The sequence below is a fragment of the Moschus berezovskii genome, chromosome 28 (genome assembly GCF_049115385.1).
Source record: "Moschus berezovskii isolate FMDL1 chromosome 28, NW_MosBer_1.0, whole genome shotgun sequence".
Taxonomy (NCBI): domain Eukaryota; kingdom Metazoa; phylum Chordata; class Mammalia; order Artiodactyla; family Moschidae; genus Moschus; species Moschus berezovskii.
In genome coordinates, this window is record NC_142487.1 from 16,997,221 (window position 1) to 17,010,384 (window position 13,164).

Consider the following 13,164-nt stretch of genomic DNA (forward strand, 5'->3'; position numbering starts at 1 on the left):
CAGAGACCAGCACCTGCTCTTGCTGCCCGAGAGACCCCTGGTCTCCAGAACGCAGACCCGTGGCCAGTTCCGCATGTGAACTCCCTCCAGCACGTTCCACCCTGCAAGAGGCCCAGCTGGACACTTGGTACCAGCCCCCAGCCTGAGAAGGGAGGGTGGGGGAAGAGGCATATACCTCCAGGTGATGGGAGGGCGGTAGAGAAGGCCTGGTGTCCCCCCGCCAACAGCATTATCTGGGGGCGGATACCGCCCTATTAGTGCTAAAGGGCATCTGGGGAAAACACAGAGCCTATGAGATAAGAATGCTTCTCCCCAAGGTGAGTACCAGCCAGGCTGTGCTCCCTACCAGGGGAGAGCAAAGGTGAGTTGGACAGAGTGCAGCAGGCTGGCTTCAGTCTTGCCGCTCCCCTCCCTCACCAACCAGCAGCAGGGAGGGGCCCAGGTGGGGGGTGGGGGGCAAGACTTAAGGAGGCACTCACTCTCAGCATCGCTCAGGTGCCCATCCTGCACGGGTATGGTCCTGAGAAGGAGTGGCTCCGTTAATTTGGAATGAGTGTCTATTCCTCACCCTACTCCTGGCCCTGGCCTCCAGAGCCTGATTCACACATTCAGGAGGAGATGCCCCGAGCCTCCAGAGGAGAGCTGGGGCTCTGTCCCTGGCAGTGTTAGGTCCACTCTGCTCACCCTAGCTCCCCATCCCCAGCCACGGGTGCAAGTAAGGTCACCTTGGAGAAGGAGTGTTTCCAGGAAAGGCCAGCTTGCCCCCAGCTTTCCCAGGCCTGGGGAGGCCACATGGAGTCCTCCTTGTGGGGCTTCTGGGGAGCTTGAAGCTCCGGGCTTCTCCCCAGCCCCTCTCTGCTGCCTTCTCTCCTCCAACTTCACCTCCAAGGGCCAGGTGTGCACCCAGTCAGGACAAGGCAGATCAGACCTCTTCCCCGCTCAATTCCTGAAGCTGACATGCTGCTCCTGGCGTCCCTTACAGCCCCGAGCGCCCACCCAAACTCCCCACAGGGCAGGCACTGTGAGGTCCTGGAGAAAAGCATCCTTCATTTCCTTATGTCCCAAAGGTAGGAGCCTGGAGAGGTTCTCAAGTGTACGCCATATATGGTCTCTGCCTGAAGACTTTCCAGGACAGATTGCTTCAGTCCAGCCAGAGAGAGAATTGCTAAGTTCTCTTCGGTTCTGCTAAATGCAACCGTGGTGCCACAGAGCAAAATAGCACAGGCTTTAGGGTCCAGCAAACCAGCTGGGTCCTCACTCTGCCTTTGAGTGGCTAGGTGGCCTTGGGCAAGCCCCCTCGCCTCTCTGTGTCCCCAGCTTACCCATCTGTAAAATGGGTGTCACACGGTGGCGTAATACCTCCTTGTAGACAGACTGAAGGTCAAATGTCATAACCTGTCAGAAGACCCTTGTGGATGACTGTTCTACATACCGACCACTATTCCTGTGGTTGGGATGGGGCAGGAAGAGAGAGATAGAACAGATAAGGTAGATCCGTGATGCCCGTATTTCAGCTGCAAAGACTGCCCTCAGGTCGAGCCTCCTGAATTCCTGGACCAGGCGGACTTAAAGAAAGCTGTGCTGCTAAGTCACTTCAGTCGTGTCTGACTCTGTGCGACCCCATGGACGGCAGCCCACCAGGCTCCGCCATTCCTGGGATTCTCCAGGCAAGAACACTGGAGTGGGCTGCCATTTCCTTCTCCAATGTGTGAAAGTGAAAAGTGAAAGTGAAGTCGCTTAGTCTTGTCCGACTAGTAGCGACCCCATGGATTGTAGCCCACCAGGCTCCTCTGTCCATGGGATTTTCTAGGCAAGAGTACTGGAGTGGGTTGCCATAGACCATCTAATCTAACCTCCTCATGTATCTGGGAGGAAACTGCAGCCCAGGGAGTGAAGCCACTTCCCAGAGCCATCCAACGAGAGGTTCGAGAGCCCCGGTCTGAGCCTCCCACCCAGGACTCTTCTGTTGATGACAGAATGGCAAACATGGGCCCCCTGGTTTCACATCCCAGCAGTTAAGTCCATCACTCGTGGCCACCAGTCTCCCGTGTTTGAGCACGTACTTCTGAGACTGTCAGATCCATTTTCTGCCTCCTGCAGCGCAGGTCTGGTCCAGTTGTAGTGAAGCCTCTAGGGTGTAGGGTTTTTCTTCTGAAATTTCCCTCCGAGAAGTGCCAGTTGCTTCTGAGGCACTTTGGAGGATTCCCTAGTGTGCAGTACTTGTTGTAAAAAACCAGCACACAATGCCAAGGCCATGTCACAGGGCTCCCTGTCCCCAGAGATCATGACAGTCCTCGGGCTGAAGTCCATCTTAAGTCCAGAGCTGAGAGTGTGGAGGACAAGGTGTAACCACTCTGTGGGCACCTTTAACCTACACAACAGGCATTTGGGATGCCACCTCCTTCCTGACCTTAGTCTTCCTACCCACATTTTCTCTTGGCCCAGTTTCTTATCTGTTAGTTTATTTCTTTTTTAATAAGCCCCATTAAATCATTTCTACACTGAGACATCTGATGGACAGGTAGATCCAACAAACCAAGCCAATGTGTATGAGAAACCTGGTTAAGAGCTAGAGCTCATAAAATAAGGATCCACTCAGGGTGTCACAGGGGCCGAGCAAACGGGTGACAGGGGCCTGAGGGTCCTTGGTGGAGGTCGGGTCCCAAGGGGCTCAGACCGCCGGTTCTAGAAGTGGCATGGGTCCTTTCTGAGGGTGAGAGCTCTCCTTGCACGGAAACCTGGAAACCTCGGCGAAAACCCGGGCCCCACTCAGGCACCGCTCGATTTGCCCCCTATGCCTCCCCCTGCCCCACCAGGATGAAGTGGCCGTGGAGACCACCAGTCCCCAGCAGAACAAGATGGACAAGTTGATCGAGATTCTGAACAGCATGCGGAACAACAGCAGCGACGTGGACGCCAAGCTCACCACCTTCATGGAGGAGGCCCAGAACTCCACCAACTCGGAGGAGATGCTGGGGGAAATCGTGCGCACCATCTACCAGAAGGCCGTGTCCGACCGCAGCTTCGCCTTCACAGCCGCCAAGCTCTGCGACAAGATGGCGCTCTTCATGGTGGAGGGGACCAAGTTCCGCAGCCTGCTGCTCAACATGCTTCAGGTAAAGGACGCCGACAGCTGCGCCTCCCGCCCCGCCCGCCGGCGGGCCGTCTCTAGAGGGAGGGCTGCGGATTCTGCCCACTGGCGGCCTGCTCCCAAGTTCCACCCTTGCCCGATTAATTATAGCAAATAAAAAGGCACTCAAGGGGCAAGGGATGAGTGGCCAGATTTGCATGTGTTTGTGTGAGGGCTCCATAGTTACGATGGACCAATATAATTTTATAGGTGCTTCGTGTGTAACCAGCCTTCCCCTCTGTCTATTTCCATGATAAGAGGGCTGCCTGTTGTCTTAGACCCGTTCTGTGCTTTGACCTCTCCGCGTCCCAGAGCACCCACATGTGCCGTGGACTTTTCTTTTCCTTCTCCTCCTCCCCTCCCCCCAGGACCACCCCCAGGCCCTGAAGGTGACTGCTTGTAGGTGGTGCTGAGATGGGTCTCAGCAAAAGGGCTTTGAGCCACGAAGCTGCGGTCTGTCTGCTGACGTGCTGGGCTTCTTGAAACCTCTTCTGGGGTAGAGAGAGGTCAAAGCCGTCTCATTTCTCGGTGCCTCCCCACTCCAAGCCCCTCTACCCAGACAGCTTAATCCTTCCCCTCCCCTTCCTTCCTCTGTGGGTGCCGATGTCCAGCGATGGTTTTACTCAGGTGTGTAATGGGGGTGGGCCCTTAGACTGAGTGCAGGGCTGTGTGACTTCCCAGGTGGGGAGCTGAAGGCCATCTTTCTTCACTGTGGTCACAAGTGAACCAGTCCCAGCACTGGTGGCATCGTGGAGAGGTGGCAGGTGGCATAGGATGGTGGCCATGCCAGGCCTGGGACTATCCTTGGAGACTCTTGGCTGGGGAAAAAATCACCTCTGCTCCTTCTCTGTACCTTAGTCGGGTTGAGATATGCATTGAGTTTCAGCCCAGGTAGGGTAAAACAGGAGCTTGAAAGTTCTAGAAGTATGATTACAGAGCCAGAAGAAACCCCCTGCAGGTCTTTCTTAAAGACAGTGACCGTGTAATAGATCATCCGAACCGTGACATTTCTGAGAGTCAGGGGTTCTATTCATCATCAGGCCTAGACCCCCGGTGTCGACCAGGACATTGGTCACCCTGGTCTTAGCCACCTGATTTCACGGTCTCTGCCGTCCCTTCCTCAGGAACAGGGAGGGAGGAGCCCCCTCCGAAGGCTGCCCGTGGGCTCCATCCCACCACCCTCCCGTCTTCCCAGGGCGACTGCTCACTGCAACCCGAGCCGCGCTGGCCAGCCCGGGCTGCTTCTGTCCAGTTTGCGGTCCCGATCAGGTTTCCATTCCTGGATCGCCCATGCTCCCCGGTGACGAATTCCCGCATTACCTGAGGGATTTGCACGTCGGGCATGTTCCTCGTGGGCCGGAATGTCCTGGGAGACTGTGGAGGGTGATGGCAGGGAGCAGCCTGTCTGCCACGTATGGCCAGGCCTGGAGGGGGCGGGGTGGGGGGATGGTCAGGGACAGATCAACCTTTGGCCTTGACTTCTGTGAAGAGAAGGACCAGAATAGGGCAAGACTTCTGACCGTGGTTGCCAGCTCTGCATAACCAGCGGGCGCCCGCGGTGGATACACACACACAGGGCGCGAGATGAGAGGCATCCAGCCGGGGTAAGGGCAGCTGGCCGCAGGGGTCACCTGAGATACTGCCCGGGTCAGGCTTCTCTTCCAGAGACCCACGGTTACAGTGGCCTTGCTCACAGTGTCCGGCAGAGCATCAGCCCTGGGACGTGCTCAGCCTCAAACAGAGCCCTTTGACCCTCTACCTCCACCTCTCCATCCCCGGAGAAGTGGACTGTCTTAGGCCAGCAGGATCGCAGTGTCCCCTTGGCTCCCACTGCCCCCTTCATCCCTTGCGACCTTGGCTTAAGTGTAAGAGGGAGCTCCTTGAAGTGTGTAACCAGAGGGCTGGGGCTGGATCCTCAGGCCTCCTGGGTCATTGTTCAAGGCCCTTTGGCCCCCATGGAAAGTGGGCTGGGTGCGCTGGACTCCTGGCATACCCCCCGTTACGAGGCCTGGCCTTGCGGGCCCTGCTCCTCTGCTGCTGAGGAACTTCTGGGTTGGAGTAGACTTTCCAGGCAGCATCATTCGAGGCCATTCACCACCCCAGACCCATAAGGCTCAAGAAAAGAGAGCAGGGGGTATAACTCATCAAACCGCACTTTCCTCGTGACCCACAGGAGTCTCTCTTTTCGCCTGCTTTCATTTTCTGGCAAACATGATTTGTGTCCCTTCCTTGGGTCCCAACACCTTCCCCCCGCAAGCTGCCCCCAGCCTTTCTTCCTCTGAGGTTTATACTCAGCTGCACTCTCTCAGGGTCCACTGTCTCTGGATCCCCAACCAGCCCCCAGTTCAGTTCAAGCGCCCCTGAGATGCCCTTCATGTGGCGAGGTTTCACCGCTCCCTCTGTGTACAGGTTCTGAGATCTGGCTTAGAGATGCTGGCTGCGTGATGCTGGCTACAAAGTGGACAGGCTGCGAGGCGCCCTGTGAACACAGCTCCCAGCAGCTGTCTCTGGATGTTTTGCCCTCCTTGGCCAAGCACTTTCACTGTCTGGGCTTCGGCAGCAGGAGCTGGCAGCCCCGGAGGAGACGGGTAGGCTCTGATGTCGGGGACGTTGGCGCGGAGTGTGGGCTGCCTGCCAAGCTGGGACGCAGCCCCCATGGAGAGGGAAGTGAGAGCAAAGGTCAAAGGACCTTTCACCCCTCACAGCCAAACGCAGCTTTGTCATCTCAAGGAACCCGAAAGCACCGCCCTCATGAGCCCTGACAGTGCCAGAGATCTTGGGGTCCCAGGGGACCCCTGTCACCAGTCCCATGGCTCAGAAATCATCTTCAGTTTTTACATCTAAACTGAGTCTTTTTGCCTTAGGTGTGATTGTTTTCTAAGTAGTGTTCTGGTGAATAAAATTCTGCTTATTAAACAGGCATTTCTCAAATGTCTGTTACATGCCAGGCATGCATATCAGTGCTTCTCAGACTTGCATTTGTGTTTGAATCACTTGAGAGTCTATAAATAGAGGTTCTGATTCAGGAAACCTGGGCAGAACCTGAGATGCTGCATTTCCAACAAGCCCCCAGGTGACAGCGGCGCTGCTGCTGGCCCAGGGACCACGCTTTGAGTACTAAGATGCTGGACGACGGGCGGTTTGTTTTGATGGGTCACGTTCACAGGCAGGCCGGCTGACGCACGGCCTTTTCATGGTGTGATGTCAGAAGTGGGAACCCAGTCTGGGAATATGGAGTTCCAGCCACCAGGTTTTCCTCAGGGCCCTGTCTCTCAGCCTAGCTCTTCTTCAGCATCTCAGGGGAAGACGTTTTTAAAACATACCGACGTGGGGGTTCTCCCCCAGACCGACTGAATTAGTCTCCACAGCGATGGGCCTGGGCATCCTTTCTTAAAGAACTTCCCAGCTCATTCTGCAGTGATGGGGTGCCGCTGTTAGGAAGATAACTCCAGAGATGCTCTGTCTGCGCCACTGCTGTCACTTATGAAGCGGTTGGCCCTGCCCATCACCCCATGAATCAGCCAAGAAATGGGTCCCAGGTACTGGGCTCTTTGCTGAGTGATGAGGAGTCAGAGCCTGAGCTGGTGAAAGAGCTCCAAAAACCAGGAGACGTTGGCAAGCGAATGCATCCCTTCCCCTCGCCCAGCCTCTGTGCAGCGAGGAGGCTGGCTTGGACCGCCGCAGGAGACCTCTCTCCCACACCTTGCCGTTCTGAGGGTCCTCCTGGGAAACCTCCACCCTCAGGGGTCAGCCAGGTGGGGGTGGCCTCTCCCCTCCCGCGGGCCTCATTTCTCTCTGCTCTCAGCTCCATCCCCAGGGCCCTTTTCCTTTCTCTTGGCCTCAGACATTTGTCAAAGCACCTATCACATGTTTTAGGAAAAGGGCTTCCCTCTTCAACCCTCCAGGGGTTGCCAGGCTCGGCCATCAGTAAAGCTAAGGAGGTGATTCGTGTCCCTTGCCCCACCCCTTCCCACCCGGCTCCCACGCTGCCTGATCGCAGGGTCCCACACCCATGAGAAGATGTGCATTGCAGGATTCTGACTCCTAGGAGAATGTGGGCGGCACACAACCCCTGGGCTACGGAAGTCACCAGGACTCCGCCCCGGTCTTTACCAAGGAATCGCGGTCCCAAGAGGGGGCTGGGGGCTCTGGTGTCACTGCGAGGTGAAGAATGAGAGGGCCTCTTTTTATGGGACCTTCGGAATGACAGGAATGGGAGGCCTGAGCCCCCGCCGCCCAGCACTGCCCCGTCACCACCCTGGACCTTCCGCTCAGGCTCAGAGAGTGCTCCTTTGCTGAGATATGCTTGGGCAGTATCAGTTCAAGCCCTCCTCTGTTGAAATGTGTGTGCCCTGTTTAGCCAAGAGGTGTCTGCATCTGAGCTATGCAGAGCAAAGTATTATTAGAGCCGGCATCAGTGTGTCTGTAACTGAACCCCGCTCTCCCTAGCAACCGTTGTCAACAACACATCTAACAGAAGGAGGCGATACCTTTTTTTGAAGGAAAGAAAAAAAGAAAAACCTCATCTCACCAAGTCGTAAACACAGCAGGGCTGTTGTGAAAAGACAACGCAAAATCAGAATCTGGCGTGTAACCAGGTTTCAAAATAAATTGCTCTCTGCCAGCAACTTCTAGAAGACAGCCTCTTAAAAAGCTGACCTGGAGCTAGAAAATGGATAAACTCTGTAGAGTTTCTGGCTGGGTCACCATTAAGCATCACGTTTGGGGCTTTTGACACACAGAAACTCAATCAAGTGGTGACAGGGGTTCTATGGGGCCTCTGAAGGGTCTCTGGGAGTAATTTTAACTGGGGCACTCAAGATTTTCTGGTCTGGCTGCCCCATCAGTAAAGCAAAATCTTCAGGACGTAGGTGATCCATTCATCCCACTCACGCCCCGTTTCCTCATCTCTGCCTCCTAGTCTTAGTTCCCTGCTTGCTGGCTCTGGCAAAGGCACTGGGCTGTTCCATAGGAGGGAACCTCCTTCTCTCCTGGTTATCTTGAGGTTTCAGAAAAGTCAAAAGTTGTTTCTCTTTTCCCAAAATGTGGAGTTCTCAATCCCAATCTTTTATGGAGGGAGGGAGAAGGACCAATATTGATTCTTAGGGTTCTAAGTTGAGTTGAAAGTTCCCATCTGAGTTGTCAGTTCCTCGAGGGCAGGAATACTGGCTGTGTGATGCTTGGTCCCTGGCTCCTGGCACCATGACTTATACACAGTGGATGCTCAGCAAGTGCCTGGGGAAGGGAGGCACAGGGCCCTCAGCCTTAGGCACCAGAGCTGCTGGTACGAGACGGGCTTCTCAGCTCTTCTGAGCACTTTCTTGCACGTGAGCCTGGAGATTCTCTCCCCAGGGTGGCTTCCAGGGCAGGACCCATCCCCCATGTGTGCGGAACAGGACAGTGACTCAGTCAGGCTACCAAGTCATGGGGCTGAATGGGGGCGGTCAGTCCAGCACCCCAAGCTCATGGCTCCTGTGCAAATGTTACTTGCTCAGTGGTGTCCGACTCTTTGCCACCCCATGGACTGTATGCCAGGCTCCTCTGTCCATGGGATTCTCCAGGCAAGAATACTGGAGTGAGTAGCCATTCCCATCTCTAGGATATCTTCCCAACCCAAGGATCAAACCTGGGTAGGTCTTCTGCGTTTCAGGCAGATTCATTATTGTCTGAGCCACCAGGGAAGACCCTGGGCTCCAAGACCACCCCTCTAAATAGGATATAAGGGTCAGAAAGTTGGGAAAATCAGGAATCCATCTCTTGAAGCTATCAGTGGGGATTTCAAAATCTGTGCTTCTAGAAGATATGCCGCCGGATTTCTGATGCTGTCCGAGTCTCTGGGTTTTCCAGGCCAATGGAGGGCTGAGGGTATCCGAGGAAATACCTCCATGGCCCTATCTGCCTTATCCAGATGAAGCAGACAGCCATCCTTCCTGTGGCGGGCTCTCCCCTCGCACCCTCTTCCTCGGCCCAGAGCTCCACCCCCGCCCCTGCACGCCCACCGCTGAGCCGACGTGCACTTCAGGCATGTAAACTAATTTTACTGTTGGCCCAAGCCAGGCATACCCAGGGAGAGAAGCACATTGTTCTGTGCATTCCAGAGCCTGAGCAAAGCCCTGGGCTGTACCCACCCAAGCACCCCTCCTCCGGTCTCAGGAAATCAGGAGGGAGAAAGTGAAGGGCTAGCCGGCGGTGCGAGCTCTCTCCCCACAGGTCGATCACGGAAGGTGACTTTGTTATAGTGTTAATCGTTTAGTCGTGTCTGACTCTTTGCGACCCCATGGACTACAGCCAGCCAGGCTCGTCTGTCCGTGGAATTCTCTAGGCAAGAATACTGGAGTGGCTAGCCATTCCCTTCTCGCCCACAAAACATCTCTTTTCCTAAAAACTGTTGTTTCAATGGCACCCCAGGAGTTGTCGGCGCCCTGCACGGGCCAGGCAGAGGTAGCACACACCTTGCCCGACAGTGGGCACCAGCAGGCTGGCTTCACATGTCCTGTCTTTGGAGCTTGACCTGCATAAGAGTCTGTGGAGGGCACAGCTCCCCCGCTGGGGACAGCAGCACCTGCCTGGTACCCAGACTCTTCGCCCACAGGACCAGAACCAGAACAGGGGCCAGCTGTGCCTCCGGCCAGCCTTGTTGCCCACACTTGCTTTGTAACGAGTAAACTTTTACCTTCTTCCTTCCCATCCTCACGTCTTCCTCTCAACAAGCACTTCTCGAGTACCTCCTGTGTACCGCCCGCTCAGCAGGGCCCATGCATGTGTCATCTCTCTGAATCTGCCCTCCCTTCTCGTCTCCCCCTAGTTTGTGTCATTGGGGGCGCTGTCCCAAAGTCTGAGTTTTATTCTAGGATCCAGCTGGGGTGTCTCAAAGCCAGTTTTTCTGACTCAGTAGGGGCATAGTGGCTTGTGAAAGGGCTAAATCTAAGGCCCCCTACTAGAACTTCATTATGCCCAGCAGGACAGAGGCAGCCTGTGATACAAACAGGAAAAAATTTTTTTTTATTTTTTTAATCTGAAAATAAGCAGAGGAAAGGACAGCAACCTGCCAGTTGAGGTTTTCTCGTCTCAGAGGCGAGGTCCCCACCAAGTCCGCCCATGGCAGGTTTCAGCCAGCATCAAAGGGCTGCTTCCAGGAGCCTCTGCCCACGAGGACGAAGGTACCCTGGTGGGCAGGTGCTGGGACACCTGAGGTCCTGCTCCTGCTCTCCTGTCTCTGGGCCGAGGAGCGTTCCCGGGGTCAGGAATTATTTCCCCATCACCCGTGTCCCTTGCCAGGCCGTGTTCTCTTCCCTGCACGCCCTCACCCCCGATCCGGGCTTCGTTTTCCCTGCTAAATCCCCAGATGGGACTTGGCCGGGCACTCCCCCTGTCTGAGGCTGCCACGCTGAGGCAGGCCCTGCAGATAAGTGGGTTATCGGAGAAGGCAGCTCGGGTGTCCCGGGCCCCAGAGGGTCACCCCTGGCCGGCTGGCAGCTCACCCCCAGCTCCTCCTCCCCAACTCCACCCCAGAGCCAGGCCAGCAAGGAGACAGCAGTTCTTCCCTGCAGCTCAGTGAGCGGCCAGCCCCCAGCCGCCGCCGGGAATCTGAGCTATGCTAAGCCGTCCAGATCGCCACATCGCTGTCCTGCCCTGCCCAGACAGGGCGCCTCTACCTGCCGCGGCCGCCGCTGGAAAGCTGGCACCGCCTGGGCCGATGGAAACAAATCTCCCTGCGGGTTATGTAACCGCGAACTGCCCTGGCCCTGGCTCCCTGGGGAGGAGGCTCCCAGCCCCCACGGAAGGGAGAGTGGTGGCCCCTGGGCAGGGAGCAAACAGAGGGTCATTCTTTCAAAGAGAAGCAAGTCATCCTGAGTGATTGCCCAAGGTCCTTCTCCAGACCCAAGGTCCTCAGTGCCCCCAGGGATACCGATGTTCCCTGTACTTGCTGACGGAGAGCGGAGGTCAGCCCAAGACATGAGCCCAAGTGAAGTGAGGAAGGCTCAACAGGAGAGCTGGACACACAGGGGAGGTTAAGGACAGGGGGCAGGTCTTGCTGGGCTTGGTGTTTTGGTTTGGCTTTTTCTTGTAATAAGATGCATGCAACATGAAATTGACCATCTTAACCATTTTTAAGTGCTTATGTCAAGTGCAACCGCAGCTTTGCACTGCACTCCCAGCAACCACCCGCAGAAACTTTTCGTTGTCCCAGTCAGAAGTCCTGTAGCCTCCGTACAGTCACTCCCCAGCCCCCCCCACACCCCCTCTCTCCCTTCCATCTCCGTGAGTTCTCAGCTTTATGCTTTACACGTACCGTGTATAAGTGGAAACCGTGCAGTGGTCCTTTTGTGTGTGGCTTATTTCACTTAGCATCATGGTTTCAGGATTCATTCATGTGGTAGCTCATGTCAGATTTTCCTTCCTTCTCATGGCTGGATAATATTCCATGGTGTGGATGGACCGCATTTTATTTATCTGTTCATTCATTCCTTACGGATGGACCCTTGGGTTGTTTCTCCTTCGGGCTATTGTGAATTATGTCACCATGAACATGCCACATACATGTATCTGTTTACGCCCTTGCTTTCCGTTATTTTGGGTATGTTTATCTAGACGTGGAATTGCTGGATTCTGTGAAAATTCTACATAGAACTTTTTAGGAACTTGCTAACTGTGTTCCAGAAAGCTGTTTTTCATGGAGAGAATATATGAACCTCTAAGACCCAAGTAAAGGACAGTAAGGATACTGCCTTACTTGGAATCCAGCGTCAGGGTGTTAAGTGGAGAGTCAGAGGAAGTCTGCAAGATGGAACAGAAGGCTTTGGATTTTATGAAGTGGAACTCGGGAGCCACTGTTGAGCCATGACGTCCTCAGATTAAAAATCATAGAACAGTGTAGACCTGAAGGATCTATAGATTATCCATCCAACCCATTCATATCGTAGGTGAAAGACTAGAAGCCCAGGGAGGTGAACAAAAGTCGGGCTTTAGGAAGATCTGGATGCTGGGTTATAGAATGTCATGCCTGGAAATCCGGCGCATAGAGGACCAGGGGTTTTAAGTGACCGGGGTTGTCTCTCTCATAAGGAAAGGACTCACTGATTCGGACCTGCCCCTCAAAGATTCAAGCTGCGGTGGCGGGCCTCATTCCCTCTCCTCCAGGAGCCTGCTCCCAGCCCTAGGTAGGCAGAACAGTAGCATTTGGCCACTGCCCCCATCACTCAGGAGCTGGAATCTGGAGTTGCTAGCAGGGGGACAGTGGGCTGACGTGGGAGATGTACCCCTCGACCTCTGCTCCTCTTCCTTCTGCCAGACCTGGCACAAGAGTCTCCAGGAGCCACCCACGTAAATCAGTGGGCGTCTCTGCACTGAGGCCTCGCAGCCAAAGGCGCACGGCCTGGGTTTCAAAGCGGGTGCCAAACACATGGACTACTGGCCACCTGGGGGAGGATGAACAGGACTCACCTCTTGTGCCCCTGACCCTTGTCTGGACGCCCCATCCACACTGCTGTGGACACCTCTCCCTCGCTTTCTCTGCCTGGCATGAGGCAGAGTGATTTATTGGAAGGTAGTGAGTGTGGGGTGGGGCAGAGAGGGTTGGGGGATGGAAACTTTGTAAGCAGTCAGCAAGGGTGGCACACTTGTCTTGAACTCATTGCTTTCAGGGTGGCTTGGTTCCATCTCCACTAGAAGATAAAAGAAGGAATCCCTTTAAGTGGACAGAGGTCACCAGGCATCCCGGGGTGCAGAGTGTGATGCCAGGACGCAGGTGGGGGTCACCTGTGCTTCAGTTACTCCTTAGCCGATTGGCTTCGTGTGATTGATCCAACCTGTCTTCATTGCTGCTCGGGCTTTTCTCCAGTTGCAGAGAGCAGGGACTGCTCTCCACTTCGGGCTTCTCATTGCTCCGGCTTCTCCTGTCGCAGAGCGCAGGCTCTAGGGCTCATGGGCTTCAGTAGTTGCGGCTCCCGGTCTCTAGAGCACAGGCTCAATAGTTGTGACCCACGGGCTGAGTGGCTTCGCCGCATCTGGGATTTTCCCAGATCGGGGATTGG

The 13,164-nt window shown here is 55.3% G+C and overlaps 1 protein-coding gene across 3 annotated transcripts in view; it reads left to right on the forward strand.

Annotated features, from left to right (window-relative positions):
• CTIF (cap binding complex dependent translation initiation factor) overlaps positions 1-13,164 on the forward strand; it is a 324,563-nt gene that overhangs the window by 221,483 nt on the left and 89,916 nt on the right. For all 3 annotated transcript variants that reach the window (XM_055417328.2, XM_055417332.2, XM_055417329.2), the window contains exon 9: positions 2,817-3,116. In XM_055417328.2, coding sequence (XP_055273303.1) covers positions 2,817-3,116 — 300 coding nt within the window. The remainder of the gene's footprint in view (positions 1-2,816; positions 3,117-13,164) is intronic.